Below are 14,574 nucleotides of genomic sequence, written 5' to 3'. Positions count from 1 at the left end.
CTGGTCAATGGTAACCCCCAGGATGTTGATAGTGGGGGATTCAGCAATGATAATGTCATTGACCATCAAGCAGCAATGGTTAGATTCTCTCTTGTTGGAGATGGTCATTGCCTGGCACAAATGTTCCTTCATTGTTAATGGGACAAAACCCACCAGCTTCTCAGAGCAACTAAGGATTGGGCAAGAAAAGCAGAGATTAAACATTTAATTTAACAGGCAGCCATGGGAAGTGATAATCGAAGGCTATGCTGGTTCTGAAATGTCTTTATCCTACGCCGGAACAGGACACTCTCATTCAGAGGGCAGTGCAGAGCTCGGAGTTGAATCCTACCTTGTTAAAGTCTTCACGTCAATCTTGTAGGTGGTTGTGAATCCCATGTCCTCGGCCATGCCCAGTATAGCCTGGAATCAGGAGAAAAAGATCTGCATTAATAACCAAGAACGTTGGCAGGAGGGAGCTGCCAGTTTACCACACTGGTCGCGCGCTTTCAAATTCCCACTCGTGACCGAAGGGTCTGGTATTAAATGGAAGGTCCCGTGAAAAACCCGGGAAGCATCCCCTTGATTAGGGAGCGGTGAGAATGTGGAAATCACTGTCACATTATGTGGTGGGGGTGAGAAGCAGAGATGTATTTGGGAACCCACTGAGCAGGGAATAAAACAATTGTCTCCACACTTCCTTCCCCTTCTCCCCTTCTTTTCCCCTTTCCCTCCTTCACCCCATCTTTCTTCTTTCCCCTTCCTTGCTCCGGCCTTCCATCTCCTCTCCGACCTTCCTCCCCCGCTCCATCCCTCCTCCATAATTATGCTAATTCCTGGGAAAAGGCAATAAAGGGGTAAAGGTGATGCGTGGGAGATACAGGCTGGTCAGGAGAGGAAGATGTAATGAGAGCAGGAACGGGTTTTAAGGATCCCAAACCAGATGGTGATGTCTGAAGCTCGACACAAATCCTTTTCTTGATAGGTTTATTCATAGAAAGCAGCGTTACATACCTCAGCCTCTTACCAGTCTCCCAGCAGTCCCTCTTTATACTCTTTTAGTATAACAATAAGAGTCAATAAATTAAACTAGTAATCGATAAATTAGGCGGGGGTGACAGCCCCTGGTGGGGGCACTGTAACTAAAACAAAACACCAAAAGAAACTTACAAAATCAAATCAAAATGTCATTTCCACCTTTTCCACCAACTCCAGCATGATGCCACCACCAAACACATCTTCCCTTCACCCCACCCCCAGCGCCATTCCACAGGGATCATTCCCTCCAGGACACCCTGGTCCACTCCTCCATCACCCCCTACACCTCAACCCCCTCCCACGGCACCTTCCCATGTAACCTCAGAAGGTGCAACACCTGCCCCTTTACTTCCCCCATCCTCACCGTCCAAGGGCCCAAACACTCCTTTCGAGTGAAGCAGCATTTCACTTGCACTTCCTTCAATTTAGTCTACTGCATTCGTTGCTCCCAATGTGGTTTCCTCTACATTGGAGAGACCAAATGCAGACTGGGTGACCGCTTTGCAGAACACCTCCGGTCTGTCCGCAAGCATTACCCAGACCTCCCTGTCACTTGCCATTTTAACACTTCACCCTGCTCTCATGCCCACATGTCCATCCTTGGCCTGCTGCATTGTTCCAGTAAAGCTCAACGCAAACTGGAGGAACAGCACCTCATCTTCCGACTAGGCACTTTACAGCCTTCCGGACTGAATATTGAGTTCAACAACTCTAGATCATGAACTCTCTCCCCCATGCCCACCCCCTTTCCAATTCCCCCCCACTTTTTTTCCCAATAATTTATATAGATTTTTCTTTTCCCACCTATTTCCATTATTTTTAAATGTATTTCCATCCATTGTTTTATCTCTACCTTTTAGCCTATTTCAATTTCTTCCCTCCACCCCACCCCCACTAGGTCTATCTGTACCTTGCTCATCCTGCTTTCTACCCTTAATTAGCACATTCCTTAGATAATATCACCACCTTCAACACCTCTTTGTCCTTTTGTCTATGACATCTTTTGGTTATCTCCACCTATCACTGGCCCTCTATCCAGCTCTACTTGTCCCACCCCCCCCCTTAAACCAGCTTATATTTCACCTCTCTTCTATTTTTCCTTAGTTCTGTTGAAAACGTTAACTGTGTCCCTCTCCGCAGATGCTGTCAGACCTGCTGAGTTTTTTCAGGTATTTTTGTTTTTGTTTTGGATTTCCAGCATCCACAGGTTTTTGCTTTTATCAAAATGTCATTTCTGGGGGTGGTGATGCCCCCGCAGTGCCTACCGATAGCAGAAGGCCTTTAGTGTACCTGTGGACTCCGCGTACTCCCTCTCCAAGGCCACCCAACCATGAACATAGCGGCGGTGGAGGGGCAGACAGTCAGGTCAGGCAACCCCTTTGACCACCCACTGCCAGGACATGTTGATGGCCACCTTGACCATCCCTTTTCATACGTGTTCAAGATACTTAATCAATCCACTTAACCTTAACAACACAACTGACATAACATCAACAGCGGAGGCTCGTGTGGAGTACAAACATCAGTTAGGGCCTGTTTCCATGCTGTAAATTTAATCGACACTCAATTCAAAAGTCTCCTCCCATAGTTAAGTATAAGATGCCCAGCCCAAAGCTGTGTGGTGGCCCTGATCAGGCTGCACACTGAAACCACCCACAAAGATCTGAGAGAAAGAGCAATGATGATGCACAGTGCAGCTAATTTGCACACAGCAAGCTCCCACAAATAACATGACACTTTTAGTGAGGTTGAGTGAGGGATAAATGTTGGCCAGGACACTGGGGAGAACTCCCTTGGTCTTCTGCAAAAAACAGTGTTGGTGAGATCATTCATATCCACCTGAGAGGGCAGACGGGGTCTCAGTTTAACATATCATCCTAAAGAAACGCATTGGGAATGTCAGTCTAGATATTGTACATAAGTTCCCAGATTTGAAATCTCTGCTTCAGAGGCAAGAGTGCTAGCCACTGAACCAATAATTGCAACACCACCACAACAAAAATAGAAACAGAAATACCTGGAAAAATTCAGCACATCTGGCAGCATTGGCGGAGGAGAGCACAGCTGATGTTTCAAGTCCTCATGACCCTTCAACAGAACTGTGTTGAAGGGTCATGAGGACTCGAAACATCAACTGTGCTCTCCTCCGCCAATGCTGCCAGATGTGCTGAGTTTTGCCAGGTAATTTTGTTTTTGTTTTGGATTTCCAGCATCCGCAGTTTTTTGCTCTTATCTCATTGCAACGCTACCACCTTAAAGGTCAATTTGGGATGGGGAATAAACGTTGTGTCAAGAAAACAAGAAAATTGTAATATTTTTCTTCTGGTAATAACCCTGGCATTTTTCTTATGCACTGGAAGTCAAACTGTAATTGGATTAAGAGCTAGAGTGACGGCAAGGGTCTAAAGTCAACAGTAACAGTGGTTTTGATATGTTAATGAACCAAGAGGAACTTCAATCAGAGGTTTACATAAAGCACTAACAGGAGTGTTTTTGAATTGAGTAGTTGTAGACCAAAGTGGGTATATGCAGGTTGTAAAGAGGTGTAAGGAAATCAGGTAAAGATGAGGTAAGTTTGATTTTACAAGTCTAAGAGTTCAAGTGAAGAATGATTTAATCAGTTCAGGAAGAAAGCATTTCTGAAGAGACTGGTTGAGATAATGGAGAGATCAAAGGAAAAGAATGCATTTAAGGAAATACTGAGGGCTATGTGAGGGGGTATTTGCTTGCATCTCCCAGAAGACAGCAGGAGAGCTGGGCAGAACTCCAAGAAGACAATGTGAACAAGGCCAGACCTGAAGATCCAGTTGCTGTCGGCCTCAGAGAACACCCGAAGGAGAAAAGGCCCTGTGTGGTAAAAAATTACTGGAATTCCATAGATTTTAAAATCTATATGGATAGTTGCCGAGCAGAAAAGGGGAAAGTTAGCTCTGAGGGTGGCTAAGTTAAGGTTCGTGAATCTGTTTTAAAGTATTATTTACTGCGTGAAGCCATTCGTGTGTTTAAGTGTAATTGTGGTTTATTTGGTTTTCTTTATTCCTTTAATAAATGTTTACTTTACTATAACATCATCACAAGTAGTCAGGGACACCAATTTCTGTTTTCTACATAAGTTCCCGGAGTGGGATTTGAAATCTCTGCTTCAGAGGCAAGAGTGCTAGCCGCTGAACCAATAATTGCAACGCCACCACAACAAAAACAGAAACAGAAATACCTGGAAAAACTCAGCACATCTGGCAGCTTCGGCGGAGGAGAGCACAGTTGACGTTTCGAGTCCTCATGACCCTTCAACAGAACTGTATCATCTCCCCATTATCTCAACCGGTCTCTTCAGAAATGCTTTCTTCCTGAACTGATTAAATCATTCTTCACTTGAACTCTTAGACTTGTAAAAACAAACTTACCTCACCTTTACCTGATTTCCTTACACCATTTTACAACCTGCATATACCCGCTTTGGACTACAACTACTCAATTCAAAAACACTCCTGTTAGTGCTTTATGTAAACCTCTGATTGAAGTCAGGGCAAGGAGACCGAGATGCAATTAGCTGATATTATCTTTGGTAAGATTGTTCAGGAAGAGAGATTGGAGGAGAATGAAGTGAGGGAGCCCTCAAACTAACTCAGGAGACATTAGTGAGCGAGAATTCAGAAACCACGCTCTTGGACTATGTATCAAAGCTCAGGGAAAGATTGAACAGAGCATGTGAATTAGTTAAAGAGCATTTAGAAATATCACAGCAGGTGATGAAGACAGAAGCAGACAGGAAGGCAAAGATTCGTAGTTTTGTAGCTGGGGGAAAAGTATTAGTTTTGTTGCCTGTATCAGGTGAACCATTAAAAGCCAGGCTTAGTGTGCCTTACCAAATTGAAAAGAAATTATAAAAGCAAAATACTGCAGATGCTGGCAATCTGAAACAAAAACAAAAACAAAAAACTCAGCAGGTCTGACAGCATCTGCGGAGAGGAACACAGTTAGTGTTTCGAGTCCATATGACTCTTCAACACAACTAAAGAAATAGAGAAATGAGGTGAAATATAAGCTGGTAGAAGGTGGGTGGGACAGGTAGAGCTGGATAGAGAGCCAGTGGCTAGTGATAGGTGGAGGCAAAGAAGAGATTGCCAAATATGTCATAGACAAAAGGACAAAGGGGTGTTGACGGTGGTGATATTAGCTAAGGAATGTGCTAATGGGGACATTAAGGGTAGCAAGCAGGACAAGCTAGTGGCAGATGGCCCTAGTGGGGATGGGGAGGGGGAAGGGATTGAAATGGGCAAAAAGGTGGAGATAAAACAATAGATCGAAATAAATTTAAGAATAAGTGGGAAAAGAAAAAGAATTTTTTTAAAAATCATAAATTATTGGAAAAAGTGGGATCGGAAAGGGGGTAAAATTTCCTGGCTAAAAGAAATTATGTCAGGTGAATTATTTAGTAAGAACTCCAGATAGAAGAAAAATCCAGAGGGTATGTCATATAAATATGCTCAAAAAGTACTTTGATAGGGAAGACAACCAAAAAGAGATATTAGTAGTGATGAATCAGGAAAAGGAAGTGGGGATGGAAGATTCTGAAACTGATTTTCCTCAAATTCAATCGGACAATGAGGAAGTGCTTAAAAATTTGAATGAAATACTGAGTTACCTTCCGGGTAAGAATCGAAGGGACTTCAGAGAGCTATTGCAGCCACATAGAACTATTTGTGGGGATTAATCAGGAAAAACAAAAGGTAGCTGTACATGATGTAGATGTGGGGAACTCTGTTCCAATCAAGCAACATCCTTATAAGTTAAATCCAGTAAAATTATCACAAATGCAAAAAGAAATTGAATTTATGCTCAAGAATGACATTAATGAGTTGAGTTTCAGCAATTGGAGTTCACCTATTGTGATGGTACTGAAGCCGAATGGAACACAAAGACTGTGTGTGGACTATGGAAAAGTGAATGCAGTGACAAAAGCCGATTCATATCCTATTCCACGTTTGGAAGGCTGCATTGAGAAAGTGGGACAATCAAAGTTCATTACAAAGACTGACTTGCTGAAAGGGTATTGGCAAGTGCCTCTATCGGAAAGGGCGGGAGAGGTTTCAGCTTTTGTAACGCCAGATGGAATCTATCAGTTCAAAGTCATGCCATTTGGTGTGAAAAATGCACCAGCAACCAGCCAGAGACTGAGGAGTAAAATTATTGCTGGCCTGAGTCACTGTGATGTGTACATTGATGATTTGGTGGCATTCGGTCAAACATGGGAGGAGCACTTTCGATCGTCTACAAAAAGTTAAGTTGGTGGAGAACTTGGCTACGAGTGAATTTGCGCAAGCGCAGGTCACAGGTCACTGTTGGACATGGTCAGATGGCTCCACGAGATGTAAAAACAAAGGCAACAGACGAGTTCCCAGTGCCTTCTACAAAAAGGGAAGTTTTAAGATTTTTGGGCATGAGTGGTTTTTACAGGAATTTCGTACTAAATTTTAGCAGCGTGGTTGCTCCCTTAAATGAACTCTTAAAAAAAGAGCAAAAAGTTCAACTGGATATCAGGGTGCCAAAACGCATTCAAAAATCTGAAAACTGTGTTGACAACAGTGCCAGTTTTAGCAACACCAAATTATGCCAAGCAGTTTAAGTTGGCTATTGATGCAAGTGATGTGGGTATTGGTGCTGTATTGTTGCAGGCAGATGACACAGGTATTGAATATCCTGTGGGATATTTCTCAAAGAAGTTAAATATTCATCAACAAAAATACTCTACGGTTGAGAAGGAAACACTGAGTTTGGTACTGGCATTGCAACACTTTGAAATTTATGTTGCCAACAATTCATCAGAAACAATTGTTTACACTGATCGTAACCCATTAAGATTTTTGGAAAAGTTTTGAAATCGGAATGCAAGACTGTTTAGATGGAGTCTATTGTTACAACCATTTAACTTCCAAATTATATATGTGGTTGAACATGAAAACCTCATTGTGGGTGCATTATCAAGGATTTAAGTTGTAAAGAAGATTGGACATGTGAAACTTGGGAAAAGGGCTGAAGCAGACTATTTTTATTGAAACCTTGGGTATATTATCATGTTAATGCATGCACCTTATCATGTAGTGGTATAATGTATAGAGATAAGTAATAATTAGGAAAGAGGTTAAGAAAATGAAACCACCTTTTTGAATAAAGCAATAACAGGAATGGCTTGAATTGAGTTACTGTAGTCCAAAGGGGGAGTATGCAGGTTGTAAAAAGGTGTAAGGAAATTAGATAAAGATAGGGTAAGTTTGTTTTTACAGAGCTAAGGTAAAGAATGATTTAATCAATTCTGGGAAGAAAGCATTACTGAGGAGAGTGGTTGAGATAATAGAGAGAACAAAGGGAAGGTATGCATTTAAGGAAATACTGAGGGCTATGTGAACATTGCTCAGTTGCTTAGATCTCCCAGAAGACAGCGTGAAGAAGGCCAGACCTGAAGACCCAGTTGCTGTCGGCCTGAGAGGACACCCCAAGGAAAATGTCACTGCGTGGTAAAAATTACTGGACTTTTATACATTCTAAAATCTATAAGGATAGCTGCTGAACAGAAAAGGGGAAGGTCAGCTCTGAGGATAGTAAGTTATGATTTGTGGAACTGTTTTAAAGTGCTGTTTACTGTGTGAAGCCATTTGTGTGTTTAAGTGTAATTGTGTTTTATTTGATACTCTTCGTTCTTTTAATGAATGTTTACGTTACTATAAAATCGTCACAAGTAATCAGGGGCATTGTTTCCTGATTTCAGAACCTCTCCTCATACTATACAAATTGCAAAAACCGTTTTGGCAGCTGTTTCAAGTTTCCCTCTGGGATTTGAGTAGCTCGGTATTTACCATCCTACCTGCCATAACACTTGAAACACCCGCATCTCAAGGACACATTTGAAAAATACACTGACTGAGCTCTGAGTAGGGGATTGGTGGGGGAGGGTATGAGGGCAGCCGTCGGGATTGTGGCTGGGTTCAGGGGCAAGGACCACGGCACCTGTAAAATCTAGCCCATGGAGTGGGTGACTAGGTTCGCAATATTTCTAATATTTAGCTGCAGTAGATCTGTTGCGAATATGGAGTGGAGTTCCCCTTCATCATCCTTGCCAGAACACAAGGAATAGGAGGAGTACACCATTCAGCCCCCTCCAGATTGCTCCGCTATTCAAAATGGCTAATCTTCTGGCACAACTCCACTATTCCATATTCCTTGATTTCCTGAGAGACCAATAATTTGTCTATCTCAGCCTTAAATGTATTGATCAATGGAGCATCCCATCTACTGGGGTAGAGAATTCCAAAGATCCCCTTCAGAATACAAACTTACGACCATATGAATCAAGAGCAGGAGTAGGCCACTCGGCCCCTCGAGCCTGCTCCCCCATTCAATAAGATGATGGCTGATCTGAGTGTAACCTCAACCCCACATTCCCGCCTACCCCCGATAACCTTTCACCCCCTTGTTAATCAAGAATCTGTCTAGCTCTGTTTTGAAGATATTCAAAGACTCTGCTTCCACCGCCTCTTCAGGAGGAGAATTCCAAGGTCTCACAGCCCTCTGAGAGAAAATTTCTCCTCATCTCTGTCTTAAATGGGTGGCCCCTTTATTTTTAAACAGTGACTCCTAGTTCTAGATTCTCCCACAAGAGGAAACATCTTCTCCACATCCACCCTGACAACACCCCTCAGGATCGTTTGTTTCAATCAATTTGCCTCTTACTCTTCTAAACTCCAGCGGATACAAGCCTAACCTGTCCAACCTGTCCTCATAAGACTCCACTCCATTCCAGATATTAGTAAACCTCTGAACTGTTTCTAATGCAGTTACAACCTTCCTTAAATATGGGGACTAATATTGTACACAGTACTCCAGATGTGGTCTCACCAATGCCCTGTATAACTGAAGCATAATCTCCCTACTTCTATATTCAATTCCCCTTGAAATAAATTATACCATTCTATTAGCTTTGCTAATTATTTGCTGTATTACCTGCATACTCACATTTTGTGCTTCATGCACTAGAACACCCAGATCCCTCTGAATCTCAGAGCTCTGCAATCCAATTAGATATGTCCCTTTTTTATTCTTCCTGCCAAAATGGACAACCTCACATTTTCCCACATTATGCTCCATTTGCCAGCTCTTTGCCCACTTACCGAACCTCTCGATATCCTTTTGTGGCCTCCTTATGTCCTCTTCACAACTTACTTTCCTACCTATCTTTGTGTCATCAGCAAAATTAGCCACCAAACCTTCAGTCCACTCATCCAAATCATTTATGGAAACTGTAAAGAGTTGAGGCCCCATCACTGATCCCTGTGGCACACCACATCCTGCCAACCAGAAAATGACCCACTTATGCTAACTCTCTATTTCCTGTTAGCTAGCCAATCTTCTATCCATGAATCTCGTATGTTTCAATGAGATCACCCTTCATTTCTCCAAACCCCAATGAATATGGACCCAGTTTACTTAGTCTCTCAGTGTAGGACAGCCCTTTCGCCCCAGGGACCAATCTAGTGAATCTTTGCTCTACTGTCAATGACATTCAAGGCTATGGGCCAAGTGCTGGTAAATGGGATTAGGTAGGTAGGTCAGGTGTTTCTCACATGTCGGTGCAGACTCGATGGGCCGAAGGGCCTCTTCTGCACTGTGTGATCCTGTGTGTGATTCTGTCTCCAATGCAAATATTACTGACATCCAATTGGTTAATGATGACTCCACTTGCTTTTCACCGGGTGTAGAACAGGGGTGCATGATGAGGGCTGACTGCTTGGCCAGCCAATGATGGAAGTGCAGTGGGAGGAATGGAGGATGGGACAGAGGAGTTGAGGATGATCAGCCATGATCTTATTGAATGGCGGAGCAGGCTCGAGGGGCTGAACGTCCAATCTCTGCTTTTATTTCTTATGGTCTTACGTTCATTGCTCTTGGAGACAGAAAATCATGGAATATGTCAGACCAAAGTTGGCATCTCTAATTTATATATTTTTTTATTCATTCACGGGATGTGGGCTTCACTGGCAGGGCCAGCATTTATTGCCCATTCCTAATTGCTCTTGAGAAGGTGGTGGTGAGCTGCCTTCTTGAGCTGCTGCAGTCCATGTGGTGTAGGTACACCCACGGCACTGTTAGGGAGGGAGCTCCAGGATTTTGACCCAGCGACAGTGAAGGAACAGCGATGTATTTCCCAGTCAGGATGGTGATTGGCTTGGAGGGGAACTTCCAGGTGGTGGTGTTCCCATGTGTCTGCTGCCCTTGTCCTTCTAAATGGTAGAGGTTGTGGGTTTGGAAGGTGTTGCTGAAGGAGCCTTGGTGAGTTGCTGCAGTACATCTTGTAGATGGTACACACTGCTGCCACTGTGTGTCGGTGGTGGAGGAAGTGAATGTTTGTGGATGGGGTGCCAATCAAGTGGCTGCTTTGTCCTGGAAGGTGTTGAGCTTCTTGAGTGATGTTGGAGCTGCACTCACCCAGGCAAGTGGGGAGTATTCCATCACACTCCTGACTTGTGCCTTGTAGATGGTGGGCAGGCTTTGGGGAGTCGGGAGTTGAGTTACCCTCCGCATGATTCCTAGCCTCTGACCTGCTCTTGCAGCCACAGTGTTTATGTGTTTAGTCCAGTTCAGTTTCTGGTCAATGGTAACCCTCAGGATGTTGATAACGGGGGATTCAGTGATGGTAATGCCATTGAACGTCAAGGATCGGTGTTTGGATTCTCTCTTGTTGGAGATGGTCATTGCCTGACACTTGTTAATGTAGAAATAGATCATAATGAACCACCTAAAATTTTTTAAAAATGAATACAAGCAAAGGGCATTAGGTCATGGTGGGAGAGATAGGAGATTGGTTTCAGAGATACATATTCAGGTTTTTAAAATTGGTAAGAGGCAAGCGGGGTTAGGGAAGTTGCTGCAGAGAGTGGAGATTGCAGCTGAAATTTCTTTAAGCAATGATTAGACATGGTGTGGGGTGAATTATAGAACAGAGAGCAGGAGTCAGAGAAGAGCAAGATGCCGGAGGGGAGATTAGAACATAGTAAGAGTCAGGGGGAGAAGGCACTAGGCGAATTGCTCATTAAGAAATCAGGTGGAGCCATGATGGGCCGAATGGCCTCTGTCTGTGTTGCAACAATTCTGTGATTCTGTGTGACACTGTGAATTCTTTGACTGCGTCAAAGGCGCTATATAAATATATGTGGCTGTTGTAATCAGACAAAATTTGATTTTGAAGCCTCTGATGCAATAGAGATCTGGCGATTAATCTTTAATTCCAGGATAATCTGAGATTATCACCATTAATATGAGTTGAAGTTGGTCCTGTGATTCCATTGCAATGAATCACATTGATCCTTTAGAGAACTTAAAATAGATTGTCACAAAATGGGAGGTCCTGAGTTTGTGAAAGGCACAGTTTCTTCTCCATTGGTGGCCGTGCCTTCAGCTACCTGGCCCCAAACTCTGGTATTCCATCCCTAAAACTTTCTGTCTCGCTCTGTCTCTCTCTCTCTCTCTCTCTCTCGCTCTCAGAATCACAGGATTCACAGAATCACAGAATTGTTACAACTCAGACAGAGGCCATTCTGCCCATCGTGTCCGTGCTGGCTCTCCGAATGAGCAATGCACTTAATTCGACTCCCCTGCCTTCTCCCCGTAACCCTGGGCATTCTTCCTTTACAGATAATAATCCAATTCCCTCTTGAATGCCTCGAATGAACCTGCATCCACCACACCCTCAGGCAGCGCATTCCAGACCCTAACCTCTCACTGTGCAAAGACGTTTCTCCTCATGTCGCCATTGCTTCTTTTACCAATTACCTTAAACCTGTGTCCCTCTGGCTCTCGTTCCTCCCATCAACGTGAACAATTTCTCCCTATCTACTCTGCCCAGACCCTTCATGATTTTGAATTCCTCTATCAAATCTCCTCTCAACCTTCTCATCTCCAAGGAGAACAGTCCCAACATAACTCAAGTTCCTGATGCCGCTAAAACGCCCCCTAGCTGTTTCACCTAGACCTATGGCAAGGCAAGGGATGGATCGCTCACTAACTAATGCAATCACAGCTCTCTGTCACTAAGACAAACAAACCCAAACTCATGTTGTGGAATAAATCAGTCCCAAAGCTTCGACTCGGGTCCATCACTCAAGCCATGGACTGGATTTACAGGCAGACGTTGCACTGGATTCACATCAGATTGTATAGACTCTGCTGCAGGGAAAGGCCATTCTGCCCAACCAGTCCAGGTTGGCAGTTATGCTCCACTTGAGCTTCTTCTCATCTTTCACATCTAAACACTTACTGTTACTTGGGGAGACCCACATTTTGCAATATGTTGTAATTATTTGTATACTGAAATGTTTGTAACTGTGCAATTCTCTTGCTATTTTATTTTTATTTTAATGGTCGTCTATAACCATGATTACTCGTTTTATGTGTACAGCCATCACAATTTGGAACTGCTGCCGTGATGTTTCTCAATAAACCAATTATCTAGCTATACACCTCTATTCCCTTCTTCCTCATGCACTTATCTGGCTTCCTTTTCAACGCATCTGTTGTTATTCACCTCAGGTGCATTGTTATACACTTGCGGGAATGAGCTCCCCATCCTCGTCAAACTCTGGATAAAGAGCAAACCTTTTCAGTTGAGTAGTGGGCAGGGGGAAGGCTTTGGGCCACAAAGAATGATGGATCAGTAATTCATGCTCTTTATTCCTCCATGGGATGTAGGTGTCACTGGCAAGGCCAGCATGTGTTGCCCATCCCTAATTGTCCTTGAACTGAGTGGCTTTGTTAGACCATTTCAAGGGGGCGCTTGAGAGTCAACCCCATTGCTGTGGGTCTGGAGTCACAGGTAGGCCAGACCGGGTAAGGAAGGCCGATTTCCCTCCCTTGAAGGACGTTAGCGAACCAGGTGGGTTTTTACAAGAATTGGTGAAAGTTTCGGGGGGGGGGGGCGGGGTTTCCTGGCCCCGCCCACCACTGGGACCATCCAGTCCCTCCGAAAGGCGATGGGCTTTCGGCTGGGCCCCCGAATCTCCTGCAGTGGGTCCCACCACGGCGGGGCCGCAAACTCCCGGCCACGCTCACTGCTCCTGAGGCTGGTTTTGTCCTTCCAGGTTTTATTAGCTGAGTTTAAATTCCGGCAGAAGCTTGAACCTGCATTCGCCGGATCATTATAGTGTGGGCCTGTGGATTCCAGTGAGGTTACCGCCACTCCACCATCTCCACCCCAGCAGCAAACCTACCATGGTTGTGTTTTCTTCCAGAACGGACCGCGGTGTGAAGGAGAGTTTGGAAAATTCCGGATGAATCTCATCGACAGGCTGTATCCCGTACTTCAGCATTTTCATTACCTCCTCATTCGTTACCTGGATTTAACACAACGGCTATTAAGAACAGGAAAAATTCCATTTGGCCCAACAACTCACTCTTTGACGTCCGCTTCCCTTGATCCCTTCAATCTCTAAGAACGAGACAGCCCAGTCCGCCTCCCCCTTTTCCACCCTCCATAAACTTCAGGTCATCCAAAAACTCTGCTGCCCTGCACTAGCAGCCAGTCCCGTTCCTCGCGCTCATCAGTGTACATCAGCTACAGAACGCCCAGGGTTTCAAATTCTCATTCTCCACGGCCTGGCTGCCCCTCCCAATCTCTCCCTGGCCGGGATTTTCCCTGCCCGCTGGTGTCGGGCTTGGTCGGTGGCCTGAGTGGACAATATGGTGAGAAGGCCAAAAATTGGTTTCACGGATTCGGAAACCAGTTTGTCATCGTCTGCTCCGCCCGCTGATGAGGGGTGCCCGTGTTCCCCACCACCAGACGTCGGGGACATCATTGTAATACATTAGCGTGTTGTTATAAGGCCTGCTGAGCGGAAACATCCCCCCCCCCCACCACGCAGCCCCCTCCCCCACCCCACACTGGATCGCCCGCCCGACATCGGCAGGAAGAATGGCTTTTCAACGGCTGCAGGGCTAGGGCTCGCTTGGGGAAGGGGGAGAAGTGGCCTCAGGCAAGGGAAGAGGCTGCAGGGCGAGGGCTGTACTGGGGAAGGAGGGTATCCCAGGGTGTGTGTGTGTGGGGGGCACATTGTTGATCTGTGCAAGTGGCCTCAAGATGGTGAGGGCTGAGGAGGCAGTCTCCAGAGGAGATGAGGCCAGATGGAGATGTGAGGGTGTGTGTGAGAGAGTGAGTGGTGATGTCCCTTGAGCTGGCAGTGAGTGAGATGCCAGTGAATGTGTGATGGGTTTGTGAGTGTGTGGGTTTAGAGCGATGAGATGGTTGCCTTACCCTGGGGGCATGGCTGAGATCATTCATCCTCTTTCTGCACTGGATGGCCAACCTCTTCTGTGCAGCGTTGGCACTGACCCCCACTGCCACCCCCTACCAAGCCGGGGTGGTAATGTAGCTGGTAATTGAGCGGGGGTAGAGGACATCACAGCAGGGCCTCCATGGAGTCCAAAAGGTGCTCGAGGGCTGAAGTTCTCTTGCTTTTCGGGGCCATGTCTTCCTTGCTGCAGCCCTGGGCTGGAAGCGCTGAGCGCGGCTGG

At 45.1% G+C, this 14,574-nt stretch overlaps 1 protein-coding gene across 3 annotated transcripts in view; it reads right to left on the bottom strand.

Moving 5' to 3' along the window:
* Nucleotides 1-14,574, bottom strand: part of LOC121284491 (cGMP-dependent 3',5'-cyclic phosphodiesterase) — a 401,388-nt gene that overhangs the window by 60,170 nt on the left and 326,644 nt on the right. For all 3 annotated transcript variants that reach the window (XM_041200018.1, XM_041200020.1, XM_041200019.1), the window contains exons 20-21: nt 13,275-13,397; nt 332-402 (exon numbers count right to left, since the gene is read on the bottom strand). In XM_041200018.1, the coding sequence (XP_041055952.1) occupies nt 332-402; nt 13,275-13,397 (194 nt within the window). The remainder of the gene's footprint in view (nt 1-331; nt 403-13,274; nt 13,398-14,574) is intronic.

The sequence above is a fragment of the Carcharodon carcharias genome, chromosome 11, assembly GCF_017639515.1.
Source record: "Carcharodon carcharias isolate sCarCar2 chromosome 11, sCarCar2.pri, whole genome shotgun sequence".
NCBI classification, from domain to species: Eukaryota; Metazoa; Chordata; class Chondrichthyes; order Lamniformes; family Lamnidae; genus Carcharodon; species Carcharodon carcharias.
The sequence above is the reverse complement of the archived record's forward strand: the minus strand, read 5'-3'. Positions and strand labels throughout refer to the sequence as shown.